General features: G+C 38.1%; 1 protein-coding gene across 1 annotated transcript in view; it reads right to left on the reverse strand.

Moving 5' to 3' along the window:
* Positions 1-7,218: 7,218 nt before the first annotated feature.
* SLC25A32 (solute carrier family 25 member 32) overlaps positions 7,219-17,743 on the reverse strand; it is a 16,987-nt gene continuing 6,462 nt past the window's right edge. Inside the window, exons 2-7 of the mRNA XM_023225409.1 lie at positions 15,787-15,937; positions 13,000-13,085; positions 11,404-11,564; positions 10,174-10,287; positions 9,753-9,898; positions 7,219-8,791 (exon numbers count right to left, since the gene is read on the reverse strand). Coding sequence (XP_023081177.1) covers positions 8,656-8,791; positions 9,753-9,898; positions 10,174-10,287; positions 11,404-11,564; positions 13,000-13,085; positions 15,787-15,937 — 794 coding nt within the window. The 3' untranslated portion in view covers positions 7,219-8,655. The remainder of the gene's footprint in view (positions 8,792-9,752; positions 9,899-10,173; positions 10,288-11,403; positions 11,565-12,999; positions 13,086-15,786; positions 15,938-17,743) is intronic.

Below are 17,743 nucleotides of genomic sequence, written 5' to 3' on the forward strand. Positions count from 1 at the left end.
AGAGTATTTTAAAATTAAGCTATGTACAAGGTATTTCTAGACATAATGCTATTATACACAACAGGCTACAGTATAATATCAACATAATTTTTGTATACACTGGGAAATCAAAAAATTCACATGACTCATTGTGATATTCACTTGGTTGCAGTGGTCTGGAACTGAACTATAAAAATATCTCAGAGATCTCAAAGGTATGCCTATATACCTATAAATCTCTTAATAAATGAGAGGAAATTTATCAGGGGAATTGGCTCACCCAATTACAGAGGCTGAGAAGTCTCACAACAGGCCATTTGCAAACTGGAGAACCAGGGAGGCCCATGGTGTAATTTTCAGTTTGAGGCTGAAGCCCTCGGAACTCGGGGCGGGGGTGTGCTGGTGTAAGTCCAAGTCCGAAAGCTGGAGAATCTGGAGTTCTGATGTCCAAGGGCAGTCAAAGAAAGGTGTCCCTTCTCCAGAATAAAGATCACATTCACCTTTCCTCCCTGCCTTTTTGATTGAATGTGGCCCTCAGCTGATTGGACTGCACCCACCCACACTGAGGGCAGATCTTCCTTCCTCAGTCCACTGATGTAAATGCCGATCTCTTCTGGAAACACACTCATAGATATAGCTAGAAATAATGCCTTAACAGCTAGCTGAGTAACCCCTAGCCTAGTCATGTTGACATCTAAAATAAACCACCACAGACTTATCTCATTATTTCACCTAATAACCGGCTTACAGACATTTTGCTTCCTGTCCCGGCAACTCTGAGTTTGCTGGTTTGGAAAGCTTAGTACCCACAAGGGGAACAAAATAGTGGTTCCACTGAGTTGTAGGATGAGACAGATTATCAGTTTCCTGTTGGCTGCATAACAAATTACTACAAATTTAGTAACTTGAAACAACACAAATTCATTTATCTCATGGTTTCTGTGGGTCAAGGGTCTGGATACAGGTTAGCTGAATCCTCTGCTCAGTGTTACCAGGCTGAAATTAAAGCATTGGCTGGGGCTATGATCTTATCTGAGACTTAGGATCCTATTCCTAGCTCGTGTGGTTGTTAGCACAATGCAGTTCCTTGCAGTTGTGATTAAAGTTCTCGTTTTTTTTTTTACTGTTTTTTACTGTTAGCTGAGGACTGCTCTCAGCTCCTAGATGCAAAGAAACATCTTGCAGGATGATTGAGGATTCAGACCTTTCAAAAAGGAAGGCTTGAAGCCCTCTACTAGGCAAAGAACCCACAGCAGCTGATTCTGACTGTGGGAAAGGGAAATATAGAGGTAGTTGGAGGCGGAAGCTATAGATATCAACCATAATTTTGTGACCAATCACAGAAACAAGAACTGTAGCTCTGCATATTTTCTCTTTGCTTGTATGCCTGTGTTTATTTTTATTTTCTAATTTCCCATTCTCCCTATTTTTTATTATACAGGTTGCTGAAGGTCAACTTTACAATTCAGTCTTAACAGAAAATTAGGTGGGATGATGACTGAATTGAGGAGTAATTAATATTTGCAGCAATGAATCCAATGACTGTTGAGACTTTGTGTCTTATTTTGGGGAACAGCAAGAGCTTCACTTATCAGAAGGATAACTCTCTTGCTAGGCCAAAATATAGTTAGTTGCTCTGTTGTTGTGCAGGAGTTCAAATATGTGTAGAAAGGTGCGTATGGAAGCTGAGCAGTCCAAAAGGCCCCCTTGTCAATTTATCACTTTTCAGCTCCAAACTCATCCTTCAGTATTTACTCTGTGATAACAGATTGAACAATAAGCATTTCTCCTTTACAATGAGAATAAGTAGAGGACATTGGAGGGGCACTGCAGGAGGAAAGGAATTTCTCATCCTAGTGTCGGTGTGCTCATTTTTTTTTTTTTCTTTTTTGCTCCCACTGCAAGGTCAGTGGTGTATGCATCTGGTGGTGTTTTGCTCCCGTTGCACACAGAATATACAGTCTACCTTGCAGTCCCAGCCTAGGAAGCCTGGTGACCACCTTGCTGCAGCCCTCTTGAGATGCACCCCACATGCTCCTGGCCAGGTACCCGTAGCAGTGCCCTGACTCTCTCTGTATGCCCACCCATCAATCTCAGCTTTCCTTTCTCCTAAAGGTTGGCTTCTGAGGTCCTTCCAATGTGTATAAGTTCTGCCCCAGTTTTACACCTGCAGAAATGTCCTCTTTCTGCAATCTGCTCACTAGCCTTGGCTTGCCTGTGTCCCAGAGGACTCTTTTCCTGTTTATCAGACAATTCTAAACCACCTCTGGCCCGAGGCACTCCAGCAAACTTCCACATCATCCAGTGGTCTGCAGCCACAACTTCTCCAATAAAGTCTGAACACCAGAGGGGACTCTCTTCCAACTTTGTCCTTCTTTGGCTACTCAACCTTGGCCCTAGAATAGTTTAGATTCTCTAAACATATTTATATTGTTCTACCACAGCATAATAATCCTTTAAACTTAGCGTATTTAAATTACGGTGTGTTCTGTCTCCTGGTTGAACCTATACTGACAGATATAATTGATTTGATTGTTAAGTTTGGGATACGGAAGTGAGCACGAGTGGCACTTTCTTTCCCTCCTTTCTCTTTGGAAACAAGCTGCTTACAGAGAAAATGCATTCTGCCCCACTTCTCCTTGCTGTAGCTTTCACAAGAGCAGGCCATAAAATAGTCTTAGTTCAGTGTTGTCTGCGGTTTAGATGGGTACATGATTCTGGGGCTTGGTATAAGGGAACCTACTTTTACATCTATATAAGCCTCATTCTCTAATTTTAGCTTTATCATTAATAAAGGCAACATCCCATGCTCCCTCTACCTCTTGTCTATGTCTGGATTGGCTTGGAACTTGGATGAGAAAGAGATCAATGTGAATCACTTAACAAAAACAGCTTGCTGCTTTTCCTTTTGATATGTTCAATGTGAACAGGTTTTATAATTTCCTAGCCTTTACAGTGGTACAAGTCCAATATCATAATATTGAAATTTAATACTAAACACAATTCTGGAATATTAGATCTCAGAAAATCCACCAGGGAGAACTTACAAATCATTCAACTTTTGTACAGTTGGACCTTCCACCATAAGCATATTTTATTTTTCTAAGTCTATCAATCTTCTACCTTTGTGCTTTTCATGAGTTGAATAATCTCTTTAACTTATATAAATATGAAACGATATTTTCCTATAAAACTGAACACATTTTAAAGAAACTACGTGATCACACAATGGTCCCAAAGTGCTCAATTTTCATAAAGTTGACTTCAATTTCCACAAAAACAAGAGTCCACCTAGAACAAAACAGCTGATGAGGAAGTGACATACAGAATTCAGGGTATCACAGATTCTGTGCCATCCGGAAAGTTTTCAGTTGCAGCAAGTGATAGAAAAACCAAACCGAGACTAGCTTTAAAAATACAGAAAGTCAGCCGGGCATGGTGACCCACACCTGTAATCCTAGCACTTTGGGAGGCCGAGGTGTGCGGATCACTTGAGGTCAGGAGTTCAAGACCAGCCTGGCCAACATGGTGAAACCCTGTTTTTACTAAAAATATAATAACTAGCAAGGTGTGCTGGCACACGGCTGTAGTCCCAGCTACTTGGGAGGCTGAGACAGGAGAATCGCTTGAACCTGGGAGGCTGAGGTTGGGGTGAGCCAAGATCACGCCACTGCACTCCTACCTGGGTGACAGAGCGATACTCCGTCTCAAAAACAAACAAAAAAACCCAGGAAATCTACTGGGTCACCCACTGAAAACTCCAGAAGTACATGCTGCTAGGTGTAAGGGTTGATGCAAAATCCCATGTAACGCAACAAAGTACCTAGTTCATTTCTTTCAATTTCTTATTGTTACTTCCTTGGTGCTGACTCCATTTTGGACAAACTCATTCTGTTTAATCTATGATTCTAAATTGGCTTTGAGAAGCTCTAAAAATTAGCTCTAAGTTCTTTCACCTTGAGTATAGTGACATCAATTCTCTCTTTGCTGTTTCATGAATGAGGAGGTTCCTCTGTCACCCCTAATGAGGATTCATGAAACAGCAAAGAGAGAATTGATGTCACTATAATCAGGGTGAAAATGACTTTAAGAGTCACTCTGACCAGACCAGCTTAAGTAACTATGCCAATTCCAAACCAATCGTTATGGATCGAGATGGCACATTCAGATTTGCTCTGTTTATTAGGGCCTACCTCTGGTGCAGGTGAGGCTGATCCCATCTAAATCACAAAACTGAGAATGGAGGGAGGGGGTGGGTTTCAAAAAGAAATTCAGGGGCCAGGTGAGGTAGCCCATGTCTGCAGTCCCAGCTATGAGGTGGGAAGATCCCTTGAATCCAGGAGTTTGAGCCTGCAGTGAGCTATGATCATGTGATCATGTCATTGTACTCCAAACTGGGTGACAGAGCAAGACCCTGTCTCAAAAAAAAAAAAAAAAAAAAAAGAACTTCAGACTACTACTCCAAGAAGGAAGAGGAGACATGGATGCTGTGCAGCCAATCAACAGTATTCATTACAGGTACTTCCAGAGTTTTTCTTCTATTTAGTCCTTTAGAATGAAATTTAAGACTTTAACCTCAAACTTCACATAATTTCTACGTTACCTAACACATCTTTGGAAAACAGGCATAAAGGTAACTAAATCATCTCACAGGATTTTGTTTGTATAAGCTATTTTACAATAGCCAAAGAGACCTTGTTTTAAAAATGGTAATAATACATACTTTATCTGGAGGATTTTATATTGAGTGTCCACATTCAAAAGAAATTAACTCTGATGACTCATAAACTCCAACATACTTTTTAGTTGATATCCCTTTTTTAGTGTGTTTAGAAGACATGACTTTCTAAATATTGTCACACTACAAAAGCACATATTGAAATGTAATACCCTTCTTTTCACAAGGCATGGTACCCATCATTGTCCATTGTCTTTGATTACATTCTCTGGTGCATAGCTCCAGCAAGTTGTTTTTTTTTTTTTTTTTTTGAGACAGAGTCTCGCTGTGTCACCAGACTGGTGTATGGTGGCGTGATCTCAGCTCCCTGCAACCTCTGACTCTCTGGTTCAAGCTATTCTCCTGCCTCAGCCTCAAGAGCAGCTGGGATTACAAGCATGCACCACCACGCCCAGCTAATTTTTGTATTTTTAGTAGAGACGGGGTTTCACCATGTTGGCCAGGATGGTCTCGATCTCCTGATCTTGTGGTCCGCCCACCTCAGCCTCCCAAAGTGCTGGGATTATAGGCATGAGCCACTGCACCTTTCCCCTTATCCTGTATCTTTATCTTCAAGGGTTTTCCCTTTGCCAACCCCTCCTACCCACACTCCTTCGTAGAACTGCAGTACATTTACAAGCTAAAGTTCTTTACTTTCAACTGCCAAAATCCAGGAAAGAAGAGTCCATAGTGAAATGAATACTTACAGTCACCCCACTCCCTAAATTGCTTGCAATGCGTCATCAGCCTCTATAATTTGAATCTGCTTTATCAGTGGCATCAATCTTCATCCTATTGAAGTCTCTATTGGTTGACTAACACTTTCTGTTTTGAATTTGTTCGTCTTATCTGACCAGTCTTCCTCTGTCACCCCTAAGCAGTAGCCATGTCTCTCTATTCTTTACTCTCACTTCTCTTTTACCCAATAAAGCCCACACAGGTTGTCAGGCTCTGAGTTCTCATGTCCTGGTCCCAATCTTCCAGCTTTCTCTTCCTTTTCCTTTTATTATCACGTTAATTGACAACTCACTGTTCAAGGCAGGTCACCTGTGCTTTCCTTTTTCCATGGTTCCCTCTGGAATTTTCATTCAATGCCCAGCTTAAATGTCTCCCCCTCCATGAACCCTGCTCTAGTTCCCCCAAGTTACAATTCACCACTTTGGACTCCATCAACCAGGTCCAAGCTGCCACCTGCTCATGACTCGACATTTGTAAAAGCTTCCTAACTAGTATTTCTGCTTTTTTGCCTTTCTCCTGTTTCCTCTATACAATCCCCAGAATGATCTCTCAATCGAAACTCTTTACCATGGCCTATAAAGCCTGGTCTCTGCTAACATTTATTGGCCCAGGCACACTAAGAGCTTTCTAAAAATTCATTAATTTAATCCTCTCAATAATCCTACAGCTATGTACTTTTAATATCCTCATTTGCAGCAGATGCTGTTAGTGACTTACCCAGATCCCTTTTACAGGACTGCTGCACCCATACCCTAGCTGCTGTAGGTATTGGCTGGTAAGAGCTGACACCTCCGCCCTTACTTGGAGGATTGCCCTTGGCTGAGGAGAGGTACCTAGTCACTCCTCCATCCCTTCTCCCCATAGCCAGTGGTCAGTGACAGCTTGATGTGGGAACCTAATGGCTCCGCCCCTTCACCTCTGGGCAGGACATCTGCTGTGGCCCAGTTGATTCGGCAGAGTGCCCTATAAGGTCAGGCTGAGGCTACACTACTCCTGAAACTCTTCTTCCCCAGCCTTATCCTGTTTGCTTTACTCCATTACAGATTTCTCCTGAAAGTGCTCCCTCAATCACTTGCCTAAGAATCCTCATCTCTGGCATTGTTACAGAGGAACTGATCTAAGACACCATTTTACAGATCAGGAAACCCAAGACAAAGAGGGCTGCAGTGACCTGCCTAAGGTCAAACAGAAAATGGGAAAGCTGAATTTTGAGGCCAGAGGGCCTAGCGGTCCAACCTGAGCTCCTTCTCACCATACTGCAATGGCCACTTCTCCAACCTCCTCTCTCTCCTCACCCATCCCCTCTAGCCAAGTTAATTCCTGCCTCAGGCCCTTTTTACTTCCTATCCTCTCTGCCTAAAATGTGTTTCCTCTCATTGTGGCTTGCTTCCTCACTTCTTTCAAAATGTTCCAAATACTACCTCAGAGACCTTTCCTGACCCCAATCATAATACCTAAGATAGCAACACTATTCCCCAAATTCTGCTGTAGTTTTATTTATAGCATTAAACACCTGAAATTATATTATGCATATATTTCCTTTTCTGTCCCTTACACCAAGATGAAAATTGCCTGAGGGCAGGAATATTGTCTGGCTTATTTGCTATATCCTCAGTGCTTGGCGACATACCTGGCAAAGAGCAGGAACTGAGTGACTATTTGTTGTTGAATGACTGAAATTGAGTTCTCTTCTCTCAGAACTCTAACCAGGCTTTGTAAGATATTCCCTTACATGTTCTTAATCTATAGCTGTAATTATTTAATGCATTTATCACACAAGCTTGTATGCTCTCAGAGGACAAGAATTATGTTTTATTCATTTGAGAGTATATAGGAGGTTTTTAAATAATAGTGCTGTCTTAAACACCAAATATCAATTGCAGTTCATTTTTTCATATGGGGACCAATACCAAGATTTCATATGAATTATAGTATAATCCAGAAGTATGAAAAAATACATCACATTTAACTGATAAAGCATTCATCTGCATGTTACAAGATATTACAGTAAATACAACTAGGTACTTATAATTTTCTCTTTACTTTAAAAACAATGCCACTTCCAAAATATAAAAAAATAGACCTATTTTTAAAGAACTACTTAAAGATGGCTTTGAAAACAATACTGTTTTATTTACAACAAATAGATGGTAGTGCAACAGCACTCGTGGATGTTTATGATAAATAAAAATACTGGTATTCTGGCATCCTTTGGGAACAGGCCCTTTTATATTTATAGATGTCTACAATGACTCATAAAAGTAAAAATCAATAAAGGCTATTAATTTGTATTTCAACCTGAATTTGAGAAACCAATGAAAATTAATCATTCATTTGGGATCTAGATCCATATATCTGAAAACTAAAGTTTCTCATTTCCATTCACTTTGTCGACAAACACATCCCAAACATTTCAGCATCTGTAAAAGGTGATTTAGCATCTGTAATAAGTGATTTATAACTATATATGCTAAATAAAGGTTGACACAGCTGGATCCTAGAAGCTCAGACTTTATAAATTTACAATAGATTAAGTATGCCAAAAAACAAGAAATTAATCTAGGATTTTATTTTAAATTATGGAAGTCTCTGGGGAAAAAAATAGCAATGGGATGACAATAGATGTCAGATATTTCTCTGAAAAGTATACAGTTTCTCCATTTTCGCTAGGTAGTGCATCCCAATTGAATTAAAACTAAAGCATATTTACAGTGGATTTTTTCTCACTAAAATTTTCCAATTCTAAAATGGTCTGGATTTGGTCAACACCTTATTCAGTAAATCCTTAATTCACCTTGAGACATACAAAGACATTCTTTTAAGGAGCCATTTCCTTGGTATTGCACAAAGGTTAACTTTAAAGCAATCTAGGCAATTAAGTTCACAAAAAGAAGTACATTAATTTAATCCATTTAGCAAATGTTGTGAATCAGCTTCCACCAATAAAAGGCAGAAATCTGTGAAACTCTATACTTCGTGTCAGTTTTAGCACTGTGTTGATGGCAGCCATTTCAGGCAGAGGTACCCAAGTTCCATATATATGGGGAAGGCAAAAAGCAGAAATACATTGCGGAAGACTTAGCAGTTCTCTGGCTTCTGATGACTATAGACCAATTTCGAATATGAGCCACGTTTCTATGCAGAATTCTTCTTTTATGCCTTAAACACAAAAGAGCTTGTTGCTGCCTTGGGCAGATATACTGGAATTGTCCTCTTTTAGCTTACTTTCTCTTTTCTCTAAGGTCAAGTAAAAAATGTGAGACGTTTTCATATACCACAAAAGTAATACAGCAGGCTGGAGTCACTCTAATCAAATTAGGAGCAATTCCCTTGTAAAATCCACCGATGCCTTCTTTCCTTTAGAGGGAAAAATAGATAATGCTTAATTTTCTATAGAGCTAGCTTGAAAACATGAAAGTTTTAACTGACACAAGGCATGGAGCAAGCAGCAGTCAAACCTCACTCCGATTTAAGTTCATGTTTTCAATGTCCTAAAGTAATGTAGTTTATAAGCCATTTGTAGGGATTTACATTCCTTTTATGGATGGACTGAGGAAGAGAGGGTTGGAACATCTCAAAACTGAACTAAAAAGTCCTTTCAATTAGCTATCTTTCAAATGTTTTTAAATGTATGAACAGGCAGGAGCTTTAATTGACCTAATGTAGGCATTAACCTCACAGCTTGGATAAATACTAGCCAACATTAAATACAGCACATACAAAGATAAAACTCTATTTCCTTAATGCCAATAATATGGAATATGGCCTAGAAATTTGTCACTTAGGTATTCATTAAATATTTCTTGAATTGAATTAAATTTAAACATCCTAAATGTTCTGCTCTGTTCTTTTAGAATTAAAGGGAAATATGGTGATGTCTGCCTATAATAATTTAATCTCATACTGAAGAACAAACCATCTCTTTCCTATATGGAAACAAGTATTTGCAAAAGTTATGGTGCCAGTAGCAGGTGTGGAGCCTTCTTGAATGTATTAAGCTAGCTTATGACTTCTTATTTTCAACATCATTCAGATATTTTATAACATCTAAATTTTATTTTCCAAAACAATTTCACACATTTAATTTGATTCTTATAACAACCTATTAGCCTAGAAAGTCTTATTTTACAAATGAAGAAATTAAGCCTCTGAGAGATTAAGGCCATGGTCACATATGTAATAATTGGGAAAGCAGGGAACACCATCATGTTTTCACCACAGCAAACTGGCCTTCGCTATAAAACTAGTATCAACAGGATGGTCTAGGATATGCAAGGTACCTTATCAAAACAATTTTTGATATAGCGCATGCTCTCACCTCCATGTCTTTGTGATTACATCTATTACACCACTGTAAAACATGTGTTGATCCTGAAGACGAGCTCTTACGACTTGATATGGGTATGTTGCTGCGACAGCAAATATTTTGGATAGTGCTGCAACAGATATATATTCTACTGTGCTCTAAAATGGCAACACAAAACAGTTTTTTCTTTAGACAGGATTTCTTTTAAAATACAGAAGTAAAAATTATATAGAAAAAACATTTAAATGGATCTTTAAGGGATTCTATTTTTGACATTTGTGTGGCATCAGCCGATAAATATTTAACTATAAATCAGTGGCAGAGCCAGTACTCATCATCATAGCACTTATCACCGAAGTAAGCATGACAAAAATTTCTACCTATTAAATACCCATAAAAGGAAATGATATCATTTTTACAAGAATCATCTTACCAACTGGGCTTCTGGTAATCTATTGATATGCTGGTTGTACTTCAACTTCAGCAATTCATATGCCATAAACTGAAGGGCACCGTGTGATGTTCCAAACAGCCCAGGAACAAATCCCTACAGGGGAATGATTTTTAAAAAGCAAAACAACATATGTTTGAAGAACAATATATTTAAGTAAAATACTTTCTCTTCTCTCTCATTACAGCACTTTATGCAAATACATTTAGTTTTGCACAAGTCACATTTTTAAAATATGGGGTTAAAAACTTGTAGTAATATAAAGAAACAGGTAGTATTCTCTTCTACTTTCTTTTTAAAGGTTTGGATGTTCATATATTAGTTTTTCTTTAAACAGTAAACATATAAAGAAGACCCACACCGTCAAGATTTGAGGTGTAAGTGGGAAATTAAATTCTGGAAAGTTAAGAAACTAAAGGTAATGGTAAATCAATGAACTGTGCATAGGTATTCTGAAAGAATAAAGCAGAAAGTGATGAAAAAACATAAAATTGAGTAATATATTTACAAAATTCTTGCCCACAGGTCAGTAAAATCCTATCAGCCTTAAAATGATTTTAAAAGCTATTACTCAAATCTTGAAAAACAAGCTGAAATTCAATCTGTCTAATTTTGATTTTAAACTATGTATGTATGCTTAAAAATTTCTTTATGGGGTAAGCAATAGATGGGAATAGAAGATAGAAAAGGGGAAAATAAAAAGGAGTTATAAAATCAGAAAACAGATTTGACACTAGGAAGAGATTTTTAAAATATTACAACAGGCAAAAGGTTGGGTTTGATTTGTGTCGTTATTTTTAATTTACGTAAGATTTGAGATGAATTAAAAAACTCAATAAAATAAGATCCTGTTAGGACTGCTACTGTCTTCTCCAGACTACATTATCCCAGGTTCCCAAGAGACCACAGCTTCCAAGGAATGGAGTAAGGAGTAAGTGACCTGGTTGTGTAACTTATCAAATAGATACTTGACAAAGTTTTAGACAGATCTCATGCCCACCAATGTCATGATGATACATCCTATGTTAATGGGGACAAACAGCTTAAAGTATAATTTCAGTATTATTAACTATATTTTGGTTTTCATTAAACTGTTTCTTGCTTAAGTTTGGCTTCTTTTCAGGACTTACTATAGGTCATTCAGAACTAAGACAACAGAGCCAATGGAAATTGCCATTTTCAGTTATTTAAAATATATTGATAATTTGTTACCTTATATAATCCACGCACACCTTCATACTTATATATTTTCACAAGTGTATCAAACATTCCTTTATACTGTCGGTGTGGGGAGTTAATAACAGCATCATACTGTAACATAAGGCGAGTTTTTGTTACCCATAATGGGTTTGTAATGCAGAGGGTCATGGCTCCTAAAATGAGATTTCAATAAGATTATTCAGCATACAGATACTTTCGCCCTTATGACAACCCAAATTAAAAACAGCACATTTATGTAAAAAAAAAAAAAAAAAGATAATGCACAGGACCATATCTGAAATTGTGAAATGTAGTCTCTGAGGCACATTCTTAGGGTCAAACCGTAGACGTCATTTTTGGTAGTCATAAAAAGTTCCTCATGCAGTTAGTGAGAGGTAAATTAAAAGGGAAATGGAAATGTGAAATGCTTTCCCTTTGAAGTGTAAGGATAGCAAAAATGTCTTGACTCCTAAACAGTGTGGCCTGGTGCAGAGAACAGATGGTAAGCAGATACAGACCTCAGGTGTAGCACATGGTATAATCCGAGAGGGGTTTAAGATAGGTGAAAAGGACCAGGAATCTGGTACCCCAATAATCTGTGCATGTGAAACATATTTCTACCCCAACTTTATCACAATCTTTCTCAAATCCAAAGTAACTACTATGGAGTAGTACAAAGTAACTACTCAAAAATTAAATAATTAATACAGTAAGTCACATTTTACATCCTTTATAGAGTGACAATTTTTAAAAAAATTCATCTGGTTAAGTTTTTCATTTGCCAGGTTTCCTAAGTAGTCCTTTATTCAACAAGTATTTGGTCCTGTTATGACTCAGGTTTTTGCTAGTGGGTACTTGTTCAAAAATGACTAAGTTAGTTTCTGACAAATCAAACATTAAGAAATCAAGGTATTAAAGTAGGAGTATAAAGACTTATGGCTCTTACTGTTTTTTTCTTCTGGATAGTATACACAAGTGAGGCAATTAAACAAGGCTACTAAATTGTATAATTTGAAAACTAAAATTATATTTTAAAGAAACACTATACCAAATCATTTTAAACCATTAGGGATTCATAACTTTTCTAAACTTTACCACTCTGTCGTACATAATATTCTTGAAATCTGCACAGAATAATCATAAGAATTTCTTCTAAGAAATTCCATGTAAAGGCTGGGCGTGGTGGCTCACGCCTGTAATCCCAACACTTTGGGAACCTGGGGTGGGCGGATCATGAGGTCAAGAGATCAAGACCATTCTGGCCAACATGGTGAAACCCCACCTCTACTAAAAATACAAAAAATTAGCTGGGCTTGGTGGCGCGTGCCTGTAGTCCCAGCTACTCGGGAGGCTGAGGCAGAAGAATCGCTTGAAACTGGAGGGCAGAGGTTGCGGTGAGCCAAGATAACGCCACTGCACTCCAGCGTGGGCAACAAGAGCAAAACTCCGTCTCAAAAAAAGAAAAAAAAAAAAGAAATTCCATATAACTGATTTAACACCGTTAGATGGGCATATTTAAACTCAGGTGTTCAAAGAAAAAAAATCAAAAACAGAAACTGAAAATTAAGTTTGGAAGGTGACATTTTTATATTTCACACATTGCCTTACCAGCTTCAGCAGCTGAGACAAGGTATTCTGTTGCCTCTAACCGTTCAGCTCTTCCTTCTGTCTTATATGACTTGATGGCATTGTAACTAAAAGAATTAAATGCGAGCAGTTTAATTTGAACAGCTATCATAAAGACCGTTTTAAAGTGTATGTAACTCAACAGCAGTACCCCAAAAGCAAAAGTCAATGCATAATGCAACCACAAAATGAGACCTTTTTTAAGAATGAATTTGCTGGAAGTGGTTTGCTGCAAGATTATACCACCCCTCCCTCTCAAATGAATATGGCTAGCAATACAAATGTAAAATATTTTAATCAGACACTCATCAATCAATCTCAAAAGACAGGAAAACTGGGAGGAGGTGAGAGTACAGTAGTGGTACACAGACTGGTCATAAAAGACAAAAGGGACCAAAGAAGGAGTACCTAACAAATATATACTGAGCACCTGTGTTCAGGTACTATAGTTAGCTTTCTAATAGATGATAAAAAGATAAACATGTGATGAATTTTTCTTAACAAATTAATAAGGACTATTAAGTGGCACACAAAAAATCATAATAAAAGACAACACAGACAATAGAAGAAATTCAGGAATTATGACTGAGACAACAGAAAGCTTTGTGTAGGAGGTAGTATTGAGACAGGCACAGTTTCAACAGGGAAAAGATGAGCATGGTGAAAAGTAATAAAGGTGGGTGGGAAGACAGGGAAAACTGGCCACACTTGAGTGGTAGACTGAGATTTGCATTTTATTTGGTAGAATATACCCATTAAATGTTTCAGAGTAAGGGAGTCAAATCGGCCTATTTCCTTTAACGCCAATTTCTACTCTTCGCTTGGATGACGATGTCAAGTGAACACATTCTTTTTTTTTTTTTCAGAGACAGAGTCTCATTCTATCATCCAGGCTGGAGTGCAGTGACACAATCACAGCTCACTGTAACCTTGAATTCCTAGGCTCAAGCAGTCCTCCTGCCTCAGCCTCCCAATGAGCTAAGACTACAGGCATGCAGCATCATGATGCCAGACTAATTCTTTTTTTAAATTTTTTGAAGAGATGGGGGTCTCACTATGTTGCCCAGGCGGGTCTTGAACTCCCAGACTCACATGATCCTCCCACCTTGGCCTCCTAAAGTGCTAGGATCACAGGTGTGAGCCACTGCACCTGGCGCAAGAAATTCTTATCGCGAAAATTTTATATGGCTTGTCCTTAGAAACTGTCTTGGAGAAGCTATACAACTTGAATTCATAAAGTATGTGTGTGTGTATATATATACATATATATGTCAAGGGGTGTGTGTGTATAGTTTCACACACACACCCCTCTCTAAAGAGAAGAAAAAGAGAAAAAACATTTAAACAATTTTAAGGCTGAATTTTATTTTGCTTTCACTTAAAAGTTACTTTAAGATTGGTTTGGATACTGCCATAAACATATGGGAGATCAAGCAAAATATATGACACAAAGAAGACAAAGGCAAATACACTAGATAGATATTGATGTTTTCCTAACAATGAAACCTATTGAAGCAAAGAAAAGCTTCCTTATTCATGGTTTCAGTTTCACGGATCAGAGGCATGCTCAGAGAGTGCATGCTCCTGCAATACAGTGTGATGATGCTTTGTGACAATGCTCTTGTTCACTAAATAAGCTGAATGTGCCTGCCACAGGAACTTTCCATGGCTTCTTCAGGAGACAGGTGAGAGCAGTTATTTTAAATGGTGATGACATCTGACTAGTGAAGGAGTAAGGAAAGGAATGAGCTGGGAAGATGATAGGGCAGGTCAAACAAGAAACAATTTGCCTCAAACCCTTTTGGCCATGCACTGGCTTTTGCTTTCTGTTCCCAACAGGGATTTCCTATGGTACATATTAATATGAGGACCCCAAGGTCTATCCTCTCCTGCTTTTCCACCTTCATCATAAACAAATGTATTTTTGTAAGCCATCTCAAATATTTTGGGAATCTGGCTGAGGATAAACGAGTAATTAATGATACTTGTATTTATAAATTTTCTATTTATGAAATTAATGAATATTAATAAATTAATGAAACTTGTATTTATAAATTTTCTATTTGGGGCACTCTGCAACTAATCTCTGATAAATGGAGAAAATAACATAGTTATTTAAACAATCTTTCTTTATCAAAACTGAATACCAAAGACGGCTGAAATCCACAGGATTCATTTTGGACAACAGCTGCAAGCTCTTCCAGTCTCTACAACACTTTCCAAAACGACTAATAAATAACAAACCGACTGATTCAACTTTTTCTAATCTAGTGATATTTTGACTCTATTAAAAATGCTCAAGAGTATGTACTGATACGGCCAAAACACCTAATAAAACACCAAAGGGGCCCTACAATTTCATTGCGAATTATCTGGAGTTGGCTGTTTTTCAAATGGCTTTAACTGAAATAAAAAGCTCTCTTTAATATGTATTTAGCTTACAAAAGTCATCAGATAAACATTTCATCTGCCTGAATTTACCCCACAGAAATGGCTTCTGTAAGAGTATTACTCCACCTCATCTCTTAGCATTTCTCCTATTAAGAACTTTCTTCCAGACCTAATAATGCCTCTAATAATCAAACTAATAAACCATTTTGAATCAAACTAATCAAACTAACTAATAAGCCATTTTGTTCTTTCTGATCCTTCCAATTCAGAGAAACTGATTAAATGACTCATCTTATTTCATCATGTGACATGTAAAAATCACTAAAAACAAAAATTCCTTTTTTATTTAATATTGTAAAATCTCCCAAATCTACTCACAAGAAAAAGTAGAGTCCCCAGGATAAACCTGCACCCCACACATTTGGGGTTACTCCTTGATAAAGTCCTCGTAGTCCATCAAGTTTCCAAATAGTAGTCAAGCAATGTAAAATTCCATTATATTTTGGTCTCAGTTCCAATCCATCGCTCACTGCATTAAGGGATATACAAAGTCAGGTAAGAACAAAGTTCTAGCTGTGTATCACATATAAACACAGATACTGCACGATTGCTTATATAAAGGAGATAAACTTAGAAGAAAAATTTTTTTAGGTAGAAAAATTATTTTCCAGGCTTATATATATATTTATTATATACATTTATATAAACACATACATATATATTTTTTGCGACAGAGTCCCACTCTATTGCCCAGGCTGGAGTGCAGTGGCACGATCTTGGCTCACTGCAACCTCCACTTCCCAGGTTCAAGCAATCCTCCTGCCTCAGCTCCCCTAGTAGCTGGGATTACAGGTACGCACTACCATGCCCAGCTAATTTTTGTATTTTTTTTCTTTTTGATAGAGACAGGGTTTCACCACGTTGGCCAGCCTGGTCTCGAACCCCAGACCTCAGGTGATCCATCCGCCTCGGCCTTCCAAAGTGCTGGGATTACAGGAGTGAGCCACCATGCCCAGTCCAGGCTTTAATATTTTAAAACTACTATATTCATGAATTTATTTAAGTGTTTATTGGGGGCATACCAAGCACTCATATAATATTTTAGGAAATATTAGATTAGTTCTTAAATAATCCGAAAGTCTCTTAGGTAACTAGGTTTCGACACCTAGGTTTTGTTTTCGCTCCAAGGTTAAGGATTTGAATGTTAAAAAATATTACTCAAAAAATAAACTAGCTAGGAGCCTCAATTATATCGAGTGCTAGCAAGACCTGAGGAGTGGCAGGAAAGAAAATGCAGAGGATGGGGTAACTTTTTTCCTGGAAATTCTTTTTATCCTCCCCACCAACATACGTCAAAATCCAAGTAGAAAGTAGAAAAGTATTTCACTTGAACACACTCAAAATTGAAGTAGTTTTCCCCACCCCTTCCGAAGCTGCTCTTAACTCGAGTGTTCCATATAGTTCAACAAACGTTATCATCATCTACATAGATGCCCACGCCAGATACCTGGGGACTATCCATGAACCCTCCTCCCTCCCATCCCTTTTTATCAAATAACAAGTCTTTCTGATTCTATATCACAAATTTCTTTTGCACCTGTCTATGTCTCAGTTTACACTGCCATCATCCTACTTCGAGATACCATCCATTTTCAACTAGCATCATCAGCATTTAAAGTAGTCTTCTTGCCAATTTTGTAAAAAATGTAATCTAGATTATAAATCTGGCACTTTTTCATTTCACCTCTCTGTAGGAAACAGAAAGCACATTCAAAACAGGGTAACTCTAGGGCATGAGGGATAGTTAAAAGGACTATTTACAAAGGTATGAGCAGGTTGTAGAAAACCACAAGGAATAAATAATTGATACTGTAGTATCAATTATTTCTTTACTATTTTGAAAAATCACTTAATTATATAAGTTGAGTATTAAATATCTCAGTAATCGGCAATGGCACTCTACATCATGCAAACCATTCTACGTTATACTATAGTATATCCAAGCTTGTAATTTTACTATATATAATTTTGTATACAGCTTTGTTTTCCACTCAAGATTATTTGTGAGCATTCCCCCTTGTTATTCAATAGATTCCCCCAAATAAGATTTTAACATTGGCCGGGCGCAGTGGCTCAAGCCTGTAATCCCAGCACTTTGGGAGGCCGAGACGGGTGGATCACGAGGTCAGGAGATCGAGACCATCCTGGTCTACACGGTGAAACCCCGTCTCTACTAAAAATACAAAAAACTAGCCGGGCGAGATGGCGGGCACCTGTAGTCCCAGCTACTCGGGAGGCTGAGGCAGGAGAATGGCGTAAACCCGGGAGGCGGAGT

Source organism: Piliocolobus tephrosceles, chromosome 7 (genome assembly GCF_002776525.5).
Source record: "Piliocolobus tephrosceles isolate RC106 chromosome 7, ASM277652v3, whole genome shotgun sequence".
Classification (NCBI taxonomy): domain Eukaryota; kingdom Metazoa; phylum Chordata; class Mammalia; order Primates; family Cercopithecidae; genus Piliocolobus; species Piliocolobus tephrosceles.